This window comes from Syngnathoides biaculeatus, chromosome 19 (genome assembly GCF_019802595.1).
Source record: "Syngnathoides biaculeatus isolate LvHL_M chromosome 19, ASM1980259v1, whole genome shotgun sequence".
Taxonomy (NCBI): Eukaryota; Metazoa; Chordata; class Actinopteri; order Syngnathiformes; family Syngnathidae; genus Syngnathoides; species Syngnathoides biaculeatus.
Window position 1 is genome coordinate 15,376,650 of NC_084658.1, and position 15,907 is coordinate 15,392,556.

The following is a 15,907-nucleotide window of genomic DNA, read 5'->3' on the forward strand; positions in this document are numbered from 1 at the left end:
GTGCCAATTCAAAGTAGGTAGCTCATCAAGTAAATTAATCTACCAATTTAACTCCAAAGTTCTTCAGTTTTAAGACGCTAACTAGTTAGTGTCTTGAACTATTTTATTACCAGTCAGCCTATTAGCCGACTTACCTAGCCTATTTGGCTGGTAAGGCTCTAGCCATCTGTCTATCCATCTATCTGAGAGGTAATTCGTTTGTTTGGCCATTTTTACTAGTACTCAGTTTTGCCTGTAGTTACTAACTTTAGTAGTGACCTTGGTTATCCATCTACCTTTATATCTATGTGACCCATTTCTGTTTAGACAGGATAACTGGTCGTTTCATCTATAATTTTCCTTGTAGTTACTAGATGTAATACTACTTATCAGGGTAGCTTTAGAGCTATGCTATTGAACAACCTTCTTGCGCTTGTTACCCTTACTGTATGTGTCGAGCTACATAGCTACCAAAATGACAATACTGTATTAGACTAAATTCATGATGTTTAAACTGCAATAAAGAGCAAAGACTGGTTTAATATTAAAGCTCATCTACCGGGATTATTCCCCTCACACTTTTCATTTTAAAAGGATTATTATGAGGCCGTTTGGTAATTAATCACCTCATTGACTTGCCAAGTACCCCCACCCCCAACCCCAAGCAAATAAAGATTAACAATACCAGAATGTTGTGGAATTATTCAGATGATGGGTTAACAGAACGAAACACGTGATTTCAAAAAAATACTCAACGACAGCGGTACTTTGAAATAAGACCTTCGTGTTGGGGTGTGTGCCTTATAAGAATAGAAAGCCTTTGATTGTCACTTTACTGGTACACGTACAAAAAGATTGAAAAGAGGTGTGGGCTCGGCAGGGCACCGCTGCGTTTGTAGCCTCGCAGGTGTCTGCTGGCGGCCATGTTACTTGACATTTCCCGTGCTATTGATTCCTATCATTGCTTTGACCTTTCGGCGGGGGGCTTTGGTGTGACCTACGCAGCCTCCACGGGGGAGGCCCACCAAGACTCGCACAAAGCAGGCTTCCCATTGATCGGTCAGCACCCGGGGAAGGGGGAACAATTAAAAAAAAAAAAAAAAACATCAAAAACACGAGTCAAAGCCTAGCAATGGCACAGAGGCGAGAGAAAAACCTGCGCACGATTTTTTTTTTTCCGTCACGCATTGACGTGTTGAGGAGACAATCTTTAGGTCGATATTTACACAGTAGAGTATGATATTAACCCAATAGTTAAACAGCGATAAGCAAAAACATACATATCGAAAGAATATCTTCTATATCTGATGGATCCATGTTTCTAGCAGGTCGTATACCGTAATTCTCGGCCTACAGAGCGCACCTAGCCGGTTACAAGCCTTTGTAAAGGAAATACCATTTGGTACATGCGCCGCAGCTGTGTAAAAGCCGCAAGTGCCCACATGGAAAGGCGAGATATTTACAAAGAAAGACGGTCCACAGAATGAGTTTAACGCTAGTGCTAATACCAGCGCCACACTAAAGGTAGCGCTAAGGCTAGCACCGCGCTAGCGCTAACAGGGGCAGGTAAAATAAAACTTACCGGTAAATATCACTGAGACACGCCAGACAGTGCTAACAGGGCCGGTAAAAGTCACTCCCTCGGCACATATATTCCACCGGTCTCACTCTTACCTTTTTCGCTCGAGTGCCCCCTTGCGGCCGTTACTCACACACACACAAAGATTAAAAAAAGAAAACAGGCAACGACATCAGGTACAACATTTGTTTTATTTACGGTTGTTCTTTGTTCCGCTTCTTCATCAAACTGTCGATTGAATTGGCGTTTCTCGTTCTTGGTCAAGAAGCGTCAAATTCGGAGACAAAAACAGCCAAATTGTCTTGTGTACATCGTCTTTGCAGTGCCATGTCACATATCTGAAAGACTGGAATTGGTTTACTTGAACCACAAATTTTAAAGTGAGCATTTTTGGGGGGGCTGGCTTGCTTTTCTTTGCTATTTAATCCAAATTTCACGCTGCAGTCTTGATACAAATCAGCCTTTTACTCACTTTTGGGTTCAGCTGGATTCTGATAATACACTGCTCCCCATTTACACTTCCATGTCGCATATCCGAATATCAGTAATGGTGTCAGTTGAATTGCGCCTTGGAGGATATGCAAAAAGCCAGCTTTGCATTTGGGCTAGCCAAGCAAATTCTCATGTCAAATGTTTAAGACGTGAGGCATTCTTTTTTAACTTTAACATCTGGTCGTGTGCAAATCCCGATTTCCATCTCTCCCGCCCGCCTCTCGCGGCAGGGGCTCAGCTAGCTGGAGGCTACGCGCCCTCCCCCGCGGGTTGTCTCTGGTGAATCGCTTCACATCTCCCCTTTCAAGTGTCTTCCCCCATCAGGGGGAAAACTGACACCGCGCGGAAACGTCTCAAATGAGGTGACAATCTGTTTGCACATTACTGCATTACTCTACCCTCCCCCCCACAACTTATTTTTACAGCAGCTGGGAGTCACGAGGGAGGTAGCGGTGGTCAGTGGGTTCATGAAAAAATCATGGCGCCCAACTGTGGTCATGTGGCACAAAGCCACCGGTGTTCCTGCGCCCACGTAAACGGGGCGGAAAAAGCTCACAAGCGCTTCTCTTCTTGGATGATCGAAGCTGTCAAGAGCATTTGGAGCGCTCAAAATTCCAAACTTGAGGGTCAGCGGCTTCCTCCTGGTTCGCGTCAGAGCAATTTGTCTATCCTTGCGCTACCTCTAAGGAATAGATGCTGTCAAATTCAGCCCAGATGGTTATAAGGCGATAACAGCCAGTGATTACGGAGGGTAAAAGGGGGGGAGAATCTCAAGAACCATTTGAGGCATATTCATTGAAAAGATATTTAAATCCATATATATGCTTATTGAAAAATGTTTTATTCATTGCTTGTATTCTCTGCAGCGGGAGCAGAAAATAGGCAATGAAAACTCACATTTGGGAGGCGGCGGCCGGCGCGTTCATTCCGTTTGACATCGGCCGAGTGACGCGTGTCAGCACGTCGCCGGCGAAAACGCCGCACGGGTCGCGGAAATAAAACCGGTCGAGGGATGAGGTTAGCAATCGGGCTTGTGCAGATGCATTCCTGGAATGAACGAGACGCCAAGAAGAATGCAGGAAAGGGTTCCAAGGGGGGAGAGGAAAACTGCCGCCAGTAATCATAAAGCAATTTATTACAAGGGATGATTTATTGTGAAGGTGAACTGGTTCCGTCTGGATAATGTCACAGTTCCATTGGTAAGTATCACAAAGCAAAAAAAAAAACAATTGACCCTGTTGAATTGCTTCCATTTAGCGCTTTCATTCAGTTCAATTAGTTTCAGCCACGTTGTTTGGAAGGATTCTAAATTATGCAGCCAGAAGGATCCTTCATCCAATATTTTTGACCCAAACTGTCCCAACGTTGTCCGTAATTTGGCTCCGTTTCCAGTTATAGAATCCCGCGAGTTGTTATCTTTTAGCCGTGTCCCCCTGCTGCTATGACTCAGTTCGGTACAGTACACACCTGGTCAAGTTTTCCAACTGGTTAAGTGTCCTAAAATATCTGAATTGAAAATTCCTACTTTTCATAAATCACTTGGGGCTGATTCTCCTTTAGCGCTTCGATTCAGTTAGGTTAGCTGTGGTACTCGCCGTCTTGTTTTTACATCGCAAAAGTGTCCCAAGCGGAACTGTCTCACTTTCTGTCACCCTTGAGTCCAATTTCCGCCTAACGCTTCGATTCAGTTTTAGTGCAGTACACGCTTGGTTGTATTTCCATCGGTAAGTGCACCTAAAAGAAAAGGACGAGGGAGTTCAGTGCGCCCTGGCCTTGCTTTTACAACTTGGCAATTCTCACCACGCGAGCAAAACGCCGGGGCGAGACGTGCGAGAGCTCATTATTACGCATCGCGAGCGATTTCACAGCTCATAGATTAATTTTGGTCTGGCGAGTGATGAGGCCGCGCTAAATAGCGTTCCTGTAGAGGTGACACAACGCAACGCTGACACACAAACTAGTCCCTCATGTTAATGCAGCATTTGTGCTTGTGACGGGTTTGGTGCCGGCGACTCAGTAGCTATACCGCGGCGACAATCCCGTGAAAGGATTTTGGGATCTGGACGCAGCGTGGCGTACGGGGGCGATCGGACGGCCTGTACGCCAAGACAACAAATGGCGCTCGGCTACGGCGGCGCAGGCACTGGAGAAGCTGTCGCGTTTATCTCTCGGAGCAACGCTGACGTCTGAATCTTGGAATTCGAAGGAGCGCAACATATTGGGAGGGAAGAGCGCTTGACATTTGTCAGGGAGGGGGGAAAAAAAAAATGTTTAGGAGAGCTATCACAGGGACGCTGTCTATTTGATTGCGTTTCCGTTGTAAAGAGTACCAAAGAATCTTTCCACTTACTGCTTCGATTCAGTATGCATGCATTTTATCGCATTGCGATTCTAGTGCCTCAAAAATAACTGACCCTGAACGTCACTCCTTTTCTAACCCTATAGGCCTGTTTCTACTTAGCGCTTGGGTTGGATATTCTTTTTATTTTTCCTGTTTACACCGTCTCAAAATAGACTTTTTGTCACTCCATAAGCCCTTTTTTGATTGAATGTGGTTCAATTGAAAAGTGTTCCCCAGTATCCAAATGATCCCATTTTTTGGCATCCTTTAGAGCCGTTTCTAGTCACTCTTCTAGTTCCCATTAATTTCCGTGCATTTCCATTGAGAAGAGCCCCGGAATATCCAAAATGTCCATTTTTTTTTTTTGTTCCCCTTTAGCCCTGTTTCCATTTGCCGTTTTGGTACAGTGCTGTTTGGTTCCATTAAAAAGTGTAAATAATATCCCACATCTGTCACCCCTGACTCTCGCTTCTCTGTAGAATCAATCAATCTCTCTCAGTTTGTTTAAATTATGAAGTGTTCAATAATATCCAAACCATTATACTTGTCAACTTTTGCCCCCCCGTGACCACTTACCTCTTTGGACCTGAACCGTCACGTTTATTGTTACGAGCAGTTTAGTTCACTTAGGTACACGTTTCGTGGTATTCCTATTAAAGTGTGAATGCGAAAATGCTTAACCCTAAAACACGATTCATTACTGCAAACCATTTTTCACCAAAACAAAAAAAATTCAGTCCATTTTTTTTCTCTACTCATCGCAAATAAGGGATTATTGTTCCCTCAATTCAAGGCAACGTGGCTTCGCTAGAATAACAAGCAGTCGTCAGAGCCGCCAGTCTTGTCTATTGGGAACACGAAGACAAACAAAGAGCTTTTTGCTTGGTGACAAGCGATAAGGTTCATGTTATCACAAAGCCCAGAAGGGATCGTTACCGTGGCTCCCTACAAACAACAGGCCCGCAAAGCCTCGTTATTGCTGATTTTAAATGCACCCATTAGCAACAAGCGTGTATCTTGAGAGATTAATTCATTTTTTTTTAGTATACATAAAGCAGATAATTAGCCTCGGCTAATTGCAAAGATTTTATCATTACAGATGGGCTACTGAGGTGACAGCATCCGGGAAAGACAATTATAAAGCTTTCGGCGAGAACGCTTCACAGTTAGCTTGTAAACTTTTTTTAATCGTACAATAAATACCATATAGTAAGTCACGGGGAACAGCACTAGCTCTCGAGCGACAGCAGCTAAACCCAAAACTCAGCCATAAAATTTGACACACAGCAAAGATTCTATCTTAAGAGCAAAAGCTTCCATCTCCCGAAAACCTGCTATCAAGATAAAAATACTGATGTACAGCGATTAATAGTAAAAATGATGAATGACAGCATGTTTTCCTAGCTCGTATGCTACCGTCAGTTGGTGTGAGCTACTGGCTAGTGGCTGCCAACAGCTTTAGTTGTTAAAATCTCGTGCCTGGCTTTTGTTGGTAGTCGTTAGCGATAAACATTGCTACCAACTGACAGCTCCTTACGCAGCCACGATACGCTGATACCAGCATGAGTTTGTCCAGGCTGTTGGCCAGCAGCGAGAATTGAACACGTGCTGCTTCTTGTTGGCTAACCGCACTTGTTAGCTACCAAAGCCGTTTTGAAAAATAAATAAAGTAATAAAATGCGGTCATATAGTCTGCTAACTAGCGCTGCTTGGCGTGAACTACTGTCTAGGAATTAAAATTCTTCGAGCAGCTGCGGGTGCTTCGTGCACTATCCAAATAGTGGCTGCTCGATACAGCTGATAAATGCATAATTCTTTTCATACCGCTACTGAAGAAAACAACCATAAGTTAGCGCGAGGCACTGGCGAGCAAAAACCGTTCAAGACTTCTTTTGGCTACAATGGATGACGGCTAATTTCTTGCTTTGGTTTATCGATTGTTAAAAGATGTATTCTTTCTGTGGCTGATGTAAGCGAGATAGCTACAATCAGTTCGCACGAGCCAGCTACAGCTAGTGATGGTAATTAATACTTGCAATCAGCTACAGTAAAGACTGACTCGCTCTGACTAGAAAAGGCTGGTGAAGCTACTCGCTAACATTCCCGTTTTGGGGCTGATCCACGCTGCGAAGAAAGTAAAGCCGACCAGGAGCCATATTTGCTAAAGGGCAATGCGACGGCTCATAGCTTATTTATACTTGAGGAAGTGGCCGGCAATCTGTGTGATATAAGCAAATGGTGTCAGGGCCACAACCCTGGAAAAAAAAAAAAAAAAAAAACTAGCAAGCGTAAAAGCTTTTAACTTGAATAAATCCCGCTTACTTCTTTAAGTGTAGCACTCAACTGCTCACGGTGATTTAGCCTTTTTTCCATCCATATCCCCTTTTGGGGGGTTAAAAGCGGTCAGACTCTTGACGTGGTTTCTCGGGGAGCGTTAGCTCGTACAAAAATATGGCACATCGTAATTCCCGGCTGGCTGACTGCCGGCATTTCCGTGACCTGCAACAGATGATTTTTATGCCATCATCATGGATTACCGCTCGACCCATCTGCCTCACAGTTCTGAGGACTCGGGTTCAAAAGCACCTTCACCTTAAAAACTACGAGCTACCACTTGCTAAAAAAAAAAAAAAAAAACTGTAACAAGGCACCAGCACTAGACTGCACAAATTATGATGGAGTTTTCATCAAATGACTATTTTTAACTAACATCAACATCATACAGCGACGCAAATACCTTTGACTGCATTTACTGGCTGGAAAAGTGTTCTTTGAAGAGTCTACTGTTGAACTTTGTGTTGGTTTTTCTTAACTTTTAACTTTAAGGTTCATCTATTAATAGGCCAATTGGCTGGCTATATGGTTCTGACCTGAAGTAACCCTGCCTGGTGGCACAGGTTCTGTATTTCAGACAGCAAATTGTACCCGGTTGAAAATTAACATTGAAAAGTTACACTGAAATAGAACTATTAAAAAAATTTGATCACGTTACATTTCAAATTCAAATCCTGTTTTCTGTGGCATTTCAAATTCAAATGCTGGTGGCACATATTTTCTTCTATAAAAGTTGCGCAAAGACAAGGAAACAAGCAAGAAATCAAAAATATGGCTTCACTACCACCGAATACAACATTTGAATATTAACAACATGACAAAGACATCAAGATAAAGTGAGAAAAGAATAAAGGTTACCCGCTGAGTCGCATCAGTGGAAAACAAACCCCCCGCTGCTACTCCAACATCAAACTGAAACTTAACTTTTTGCAAAAGAACGTCAAAATTATTGCAATTAATTTTGCAACAAATTGTTTATTGCAATGACAACAAAATCTGTCTTTTTTTTGTCTTCATGTTTAGCTCCCAACAATAATTTCGGGTATGTATTATTCAGACTTTAAGAATAGATACAATACAAAAGGCCACGGCTGATCTCAGGAGATTTGGAACCAGTTGGAGCACAAATACCCAAAGTCCGCAAATTTGATCAGACAGGGACATTAATTTATTCACTTTCAGTTTTATTTAGCGTTCATCTAAGTTAAAAGTATGAAATGAATATAGTGAGGTTGATAATTGAGCTGTACTTATTACAAGTATATACAAGTCCTCAAGGGGAATTCAGTGGACGACGAAGAAATACTAGACTTTCACATTCATGTGAAGTAATCACCACTTTCATCTGCATAAAAATATAGAATTGGGATAGCTGGACGTATCCGTGGTGGGGAATAAAAGACGTTGTCAGTCCACAAGAAAAAGAGGAATTCTTTATTTCAGTCCAATATGAAGTTAACTACAAAAAACAGAAGGCAAAGCAAGGGCACAGATTTATCCCCCCCCAAACCACCCCATCTCACCTTTACGCCGCAAAAACATTCAAAATGAACTTTGATAAGGTCACAGTAGGGGAAAGACCTTTTTCCAACTGATCGTTGTGCTCATCTTACACGAAGAGGAAGTTTTTAAAAACGTAAACTCTGAATGCCGAGAGTATTTTTTCAGTAAGTATTAAAGAATCACGGGACACCGAAGAAAAAAAACAGCTAGTCTCTTCAAAAGGCTTCAAAATGTTTAATAAAAAGCACGTATCTCTTAATCTTGCGCATGTTTTTTGTATTTATAGTTTGAAAAAACAAAAAAAATTGACGGGCCATGCTTTTCGCTAACACACTCGCTGGACAAAAGTCTTTGGGACACATGACGTGCGTACAAGTGCACGGACATAAAAATGTCACTTTTTGTCCCTTTCGCACATCCCTTTGATTTGAGCTGTGATACATTTTGTGACAGCCTTCCACGGCAGTCGATTGAAGGTCATCCGAATACTTTTGTCCTGAGTAATTTCGTCGTGCACACCGCATGCGGATGCGGACAAGTCTGGGGGGAAAAGTGTTTCCGTAGACATTTGCCCAGCGTGTGTTGATTTGAGTCACTTTCTGATTGGACGAGCCAAAGTTCGCAACAACGACATCTACATGGGATGCACGTCTATATCTGCCAACTGGCGCTTGTCCCAATGTTTTTGTTCATGGTGCGAGTACGCATTATACACATGTCGCGCTCCGTAACTAAAAACTCTCTGAGCAAGAATGACAAAACAAAACTGAAATCTGTAAATTTAGCAACTCATGGCAGCGTTTCCGTCTTGGGCACTTCTGTTCAAGGATTCGGATGGGCGGTGAACATTTTTTCCATGAAGGCAAAGTTCACCCTGGCTTGTGTTCTACTGGAAGCTAAGCGGGAGTAGGGTGGGGGGGGGGGGGGGTCGGATTGTTCGAGCATTGAATAAAAACTAGTTAACGGGGGTCGCACGTCACGCCTACGTCTGGGGTCCCGTTTTCACGCTCCGGCGGTGGGGGGGGACATCTTAAATAAAGACACCGAAATGTGGTCGGAGAGTCTGTGGTAAGACGGGCTTCCAAGTGGACGAGTGAGATGGAAAAGCAAAGATCAGCAAAACCAGGTGCGTCATTGATGCGTCTGAGTTCCATGTCACATCCATCCATCCACCCAACCCATCATACAGCCCTGCGTTAATCCATTTTCTTCCCTTCCGGATCCTTCTCTTCCCCTAAATCGTCCTCAGGGCCCTCCAACCGTCGATCCTCCTCCTCCTCTCTCTCTTCTTCCTCTTCTTCATCCTCTTCATCATCATCCTCCTCCTCGTCGTCAGCCAGGCCGTCCCGCTTGACCGGGTCGAAGTCGTCCGAGCCGTCATCCGCCTCGGCCGTGCAGATGCCGTAACACATGAGGCTGATTACGCCCAGCGGCAGGCCGAACAGGAAGCAGCCCAAGACGGGCGAGCTGCGGAACACCGACTGGGCGGGTGGGAAAGGAAAAGGACGGACGGGCAGGGTCGGTTGGGTGGGGAGGCGGGGTAACAGAGGACAGAGTTACATTCATCGTGCCAGTGTTCTCGTTAAGAAAGAGATGATGCGGCGTCTCGAGAACGTGAAAGCTTAATAAAGGCTTTCAGTGCGGAGGACACAATTGAGGCTGCTGCCTAAACGGGTTGCGGAAGAAGAATCACAGCGTTTATGCAACGAGTCTTTGATTAAAGGCTCTGTGGCAAATCAGCGAGTGGGCCTTATTATGGCCAGATGGGCAAAATGAGTCTCACATCAGCTGGTCGGCTACCGAAACTGGCTGCAGATATGTTGAGTAAAAAACGGGGAATGCATACTGGAGGAAAGTCGAGTGGATAGAGACGAGTATCCCCAGCTGGCAAATTTAACATACGAAAAACGAGTTTGCTGCTGCATTGGAAGACGTAAACCATAAAAAAAAAGGAACGACGTGTTCTGTAGTATTGAAAATGTTCAAGTAATAACTGCACTGCAATTAAAGTGATTAAAGCCACATTACAAACTCGTGGAAATTGATGGGGAATGATGCGTCGATAACCACATCCTTGCACGGCTGGTGCCTTGAGAGAATTCATTTTCTCTGGCTATTACAGTTTCTGTGGGGAAAAAAAAAAAGACCTAAGCCCATCAAGGAGAACCAAGTCTGCAGCCCTTTGGCGGGAGACCGCATCCTCAGCAAACTCCCAAGGAGCAGCACTAGTAAGCGTGAGAGCGTTTATCCAATTCTTCTTTAAGAGCACCCCGCGGCTAATAAGTTAGCGGGCCCTAATGTGGAACATGCGAGAAGGGAAGGAAAGAAATCTGAAATCCCGGCCCGGCTGACAAGAGCGACATATGCTCGCTCCCTCCACCGAGCAGAGCAACAGACCCCGACTGCCAGATGTGACGGCGAAGGCGACGCTACGCTCGCGCTGCGATTGCCGAGCTGTGTGTTGCGGCGCATTGGACCGCCGTGAGAGATCAACAGGTGCGACGTTCCGCTTTTCTCTGTCAGGCGTGCTGTGGGAAATTATCCCATTACATTTAAGTGCTTCGGAAAAAAAAAAAAAAAAAAAAGAACATTTCAAGTGAAGCCTTTTTTACTGTGACGGGCATGTTCCAGACCCACCCACAATGGGTGAAAATCCGCAATCCGCAAGAGAGAAACCGTATTTAATAGTTTTCCCACTTTTCCCCTCCCAAATGGTTGAAATGCATTTAAACTTAAAACTCAAACGTTTTTAAAAATATTGTAAAAATATATAACATGCACACACTTATGTAAAATACTGCACGTGTCCGTGTTCAAGCATGTGACGTTAAGAGGCGGGCGTGATGGCGGCAAGTATGCGCGTGAGCGTCGGGACGTGTGTTTTACTGTTCTTTCTGCATTCAATAAACATAAATCATCGGCAAGTTGCTTATCTGCAGCAGTGAAGGAGAGATTCATTAAAATCCTCCCAAAATGTCTCAGTGCTTTCCAGCGTTTTGGGTGACATCACAATTTCGGTCGTTGTATCGCCTTTTTTTTTTTTTTTTTTTTCCTCCTCTCGCCCGGAGCAGCTCTTATGAGCTCGGAAGTGCGGCTGCGCCAGATGTTCTCGCAGTCCGCTCACGGCCGTGGCAGAATAAACACTATTAGTCCCGAAAGAAGCACAGACCCCGAGGAAAAAGCCCCCACCGTCTCCTCCATCATCTCCGTGTCCTCCTTCTCCCCTACCTCAGCCTGTTTACTGCTTGCCTTGCATATTCCCGCCCTGCAAACGTCATTTGTTTCCCGGAGGGAAAGTGCACACACCGGGGCGCATTTGTTCTACTTGTGTCACCGCTCGCCCTCGCGCCTGCTTTGTATTGAGATGCGCGGCGAGGACGACGCGGTCGATGCGGCATTCCGGAGACTCTTTGCTCCAATGCCACGCGAGAAAGTAACAATACCAGCAACCTTTACAAATACGTGACGCGTCATTAGGTGTTTAATGGGGATAGTGCTGGTGCTGGCATTTACCGAGGTACTTAAAGACCATTAAAAAAAGTACAGATAATCAAGGCTTAATGCTAACACGCCATTTGATTTACATTTTTTACGTATTGTTACGGCTGCAGGCTGATGCTCTCTGCAGAAGTTGGCAATTGGCTACGCTGAACGCATCAGCACATTTGTGCCAGTTACGAGGAAAACAAAAGGCCGCAGTGCATTCAAAGAGCTTTTAAACACGTGAAATAATAAGGGTAAAACGGGGTTTATTAAAAACAGACGTGGAAGTGATACTTGAGGCTAAAAAGAAGTGGGGAGCAGAAATATAGGCTTTGATTGTTAAACTGCAGTGATGCATATTGAAATGTAAACACTGTCTACTAAAAAAATACAAGGCTTAAATCAGCTATTTTAATGCCTAAAGGTCTCCAGAAGAAACATGACATTGTTTAATACTTCACTGTGACTAATAACTGAGTGTACCTCGGCGAGAGAACGGGGGAAAAAAAAACATTTACAGAGGACTGCAGCTGAAACAAAATGTTGTACATAACAAGGGCGTCCGAAATCAGCTTGTCCGCTGCCAAAACGGGTCGCACAAGAAGGGTCAGAGCAAGTTTTCAATAAGTCTTTGAACATTCCCTGTGGCTTAATAAGTGAAAAAGCTTTATAATTTTTATATTATTATTATTAATAGCTGTGACAAGTAGAAATTAGGAGAGTCTTGAATCATGTTATTTTGCTGCCTAAACAGGATGCAGTGGAAAGACGCGAGCATTGAGCTAACATTTCTTTAAAGGCTCCCTGTGGCTAATAAATGAGCGGGACTTAATCTTTGACGAGACAAGATAGAAAAGAATGACGGCAGTCATAAATCAGACAGTTTGCAAACCTCAGAGCATTAATCTAATATTTCTTTCAAGGTTCCGTGGGGCTAATAAGCGAGTCGGCCTTATTCTGTTGTAATAAGCAAGTGCTAACTTTTCAACCATGGCCGTGTAATACTTGTTTGGGTGAGTCGTCAACTAGCTAAGCAGCTAAACTTTTGCGCCGGTGTGCACAGAAAATGACTCCGCGCTCCTTAATCTACTTTCATTTGACGAGAATGTCTAATAGGAGCTTACCATAACGGTGGATCTAGCGTCAAACACCACCCGCTTGATCCTCTGGATGAAGCCGTCACCTCCGTGTGCCTGCGGGGAAGCGAAGACGCGACACTTGAACGTTGTGGCGGAGGAAATTGTTTATATGCTAATTTCACACTCGCGCTGTTTGACGTCGGCCATTTGTCGCAATTACTCAAGGAGAACGCTGGCAATCGGCAATTATCGCCGTGTTTGGAAAGGGCACCTCGCGGAACACAATTAACGTTAAAGCACGCGACAAAAGCCTTTAAAAGGTGCGCTTGGACTCAATCATCGAGTACGCATCCCAGTGGCCGGCGTGAGCGGATGGATGGGCAGCGCGGTCCGACAACTTTGGTGATCTGGGAAGTCAAGATTTGATCTCCAAATTGCTGTTCACGTTGGCGCATCAAATCCTACCTAGCAAGCAAGACACCGGCAGTTATTTATTTTTAATTCATAACTGTCACGAAGAAAAAAAAAAAACGCAAATGAGGCGGCGCCGCCTGTCAGCTGCGTCCTCTGGTGCTTCAGACGCAGCTAACTGCGCCGTCGGCCCGCCCGCACACTGACGCCTTTCATCTTTTTTACGGATGACTGAGCGGGGTGGGGGGATTTATTTCAGGTCCTGCACGACGGCCACAACATTAGATAAAGGAAATTCTACCTTTACAAAAGAAACAATTGTGCTCAAAAGCCAAATTTGATTCTTAAAATTTGGGCAAGGTCATTTCTACATTTGTGGATTGTGGGCGGTGGTCTATAAAATGTGCACATAAATAAATGTCTCGCTCATTTTAAAATATTTATAATGGATTTATAATTAACAAAACAATCATTTCATAAAAATTTCCTTGACCGCAAACCACTATCACAATAATAAACATCTGAAATAACAGTAGACGATCAGGTGTACCTTATAAAGTGTCCAATGATTGGACATTTTACCATATTCTACTGTTTAAGAGCCAGGATGTCATTTTCTATTTTATTTATTTATATTTTTTAATATGCAAGTCAAAACATAGCAAGAAGCTTTCCAGGAGTTTTTTTATTTTTATTTTTTAAAAAAAGGATCGGGCCTTTGTGCTTGTTTAGCTTCTATGGTTTGGCGCACGGTTGAGGGACGCGCAGCATCTCCTGAGCGCTGCGCGGATTACAATTCAGATTCCTGTACTAATCTCACTGTTTGACTTGGACCAAAAGAATTATTTGGAGATAATCTGTTCAGGAGGGATGGCGACATGGAATCTAAACACGCAAAATGAGATTGCGACAAAACACCTCATTGGGTGAACGTTATTAGAATTGCGAGGCAACACGTTTGACTACTGGTGCAATTACAAAGGAAATTCACGTTTGGGTTTTGTTTTTTTTTTTTTTTTTTCGATGGCAAATCCTTAAAAGGATCAGACTTTGACACCATTCTCTAGTGTCAGTTTGGTGTAGGCAAAAAAATATATATATTTTTGCATCGATCATCTGCCTCGGATACCTGCTTCCAATTGGGGCTCATTTAGGCAAATTCTATTGAATTAATAAAAAAAAAAAAAAAACTCCACAAGTACTGACTAAATGTAATGTAAATGTAATGTAAAAAAAATCAAAACAAGCTAAGGAATTCACCTGAAATGGCTCTCTCATGATTACATGGCTGATAGACACGATCAATCGCCATTTTCTTGGCAATCGGTGAAATTTGCATTGGTTTATTTTCAATTTTTTTTATAACTTTCCAGGTGCTTGGTGGGCCCCTAATTACCGTAATTCCCGGCCTACAGAGCGCACCTGTTTATAAGCCTCAACCCCTTACATTTTTAAAGGAAATACCATTTGATACATACATACGCCAGAGCTGTGTAAAAGCCGCAAATGCCCACATTGAAAGATGAGATATTTACAAACATAGACGGTACACAGAAAGAGTTTAACGATAGCGCGGTGCTAGCACGGCGCTAGCGCTAGCATCCCACTAACGCTAACACTAGCATGGCGCTAGCGGTATCGCTAATGTGGCGCTGACAGGGCCAGTTAAAAAAAAACCTAAACAAAACAAAACTTACCGGTAAAAATTATTGAGACACAGCAGCAGCAGCAGCACGCAGTCTCTTACAAGCTGCTGCTCGGAAACTCCATGCCACTCTACTTCCTTGTTCATCTGACTCCGCCCACCTCCCCGCTCTTAAAGGGGTACACTCATAATTGCAATTGTGCTTTACTTCAGTGATTCCCAAACTATGCCATGAGACGTTATCAAACTTTATGTAATTGCTAAAAAAATAAAATAAAAAAAGCATCTATTCCAATAAATAATGTATCTTTATTCATCTATTTATGCCAGTGAGGCACGATGACAGACAGAACAAAAAAAATAATCTATTTGATGGCAGGAAATCCATACAGTAATTATTCGATCCATTTTTGGTGACATTTACTTTTGTTTGTGTATCGTGGGATTTTTCAATTGTAAAATATGTGCCTTGGCTCTATAAAGGTTGGAAAATCACTGCTTTTGTTAGACGTAGAGTAAAGCCAAAGACGAGTGAGACATGCTGCTTATGTTTACTCTAGATAATAATGGCAAAAGTAAAAAAAATAAAATAAAATAATGCTGTTCCTTTAAATTTGAATATCAGAGTATGTGAATAATAAGAATGAAGAAAAAGTGGTGAAACTGGAAATTAGTGGGAACGTTGCGCAGCACTAACATGGCCGATAAAAGTTACTTCCTCGGCACTTATATTCCGGTCTCACTCTTACCTATTCCGCTCGAGCGCCCCCTTGCGGCAGTTGGAAAAAAATGCACAAATTAACCGCATAAAGCGCAGGGTTGAAAACGTGTAGAAAAAGTCGCGGCTTGTAGGCCGGAAATTACGGTATTTCGCGGCAGGTGAACTGAATGCACGCAGCGGTCAAGTGTGAGGACGGTAATTTCGTACCGGCACAGAACCGTTCAGAACGCCGCTGATGAACTGGACCAGCTGCTCCACGGACTCGGTCGGCTGGCTCGGCAGGAAGTATTGCTCATTGGCCGTGTTGAGGATGATAATGGAGGGCACCGTCACCTCGCTG

At 43.6% G+C, this 15,907-nt stretch overlaps 1 protein-coding gene across 4 annotated transcripts in view; it reads right to left on the reverse strand.

The window, feature by feature from the left end:
* LOC133492482 (protein disulfide-isomerase TMX3-like) overlaps positions 1-15,907 on the reverse strand; it is a 46,244-nt gene that overhangs the window by 12,919 nt on the left and 17,418 nt on the right. For 2 of the 4 annotated variants that reach the window (XM_061804720.1, XM_061804723.1), the window contains exons 14-16: positions 15,775-15,904; positions 12,836-12,904; positions 8,143-9,709 (exon numbers count right to left, since the gene is read on the reverse strand). In XM_061804720.1, coding sequence (XP_061660704.1) covers positions 9,425-9,709; positions 12,836-12,904; positions 15,775-15,904 — 484 coding nt within the window. In that variant the 3' untranslated portion in view covers positions 8,143-9,424. The other 2 variants (XM_061804722.1, XM_061804721.1) reach the window with 2 other exon arrangements.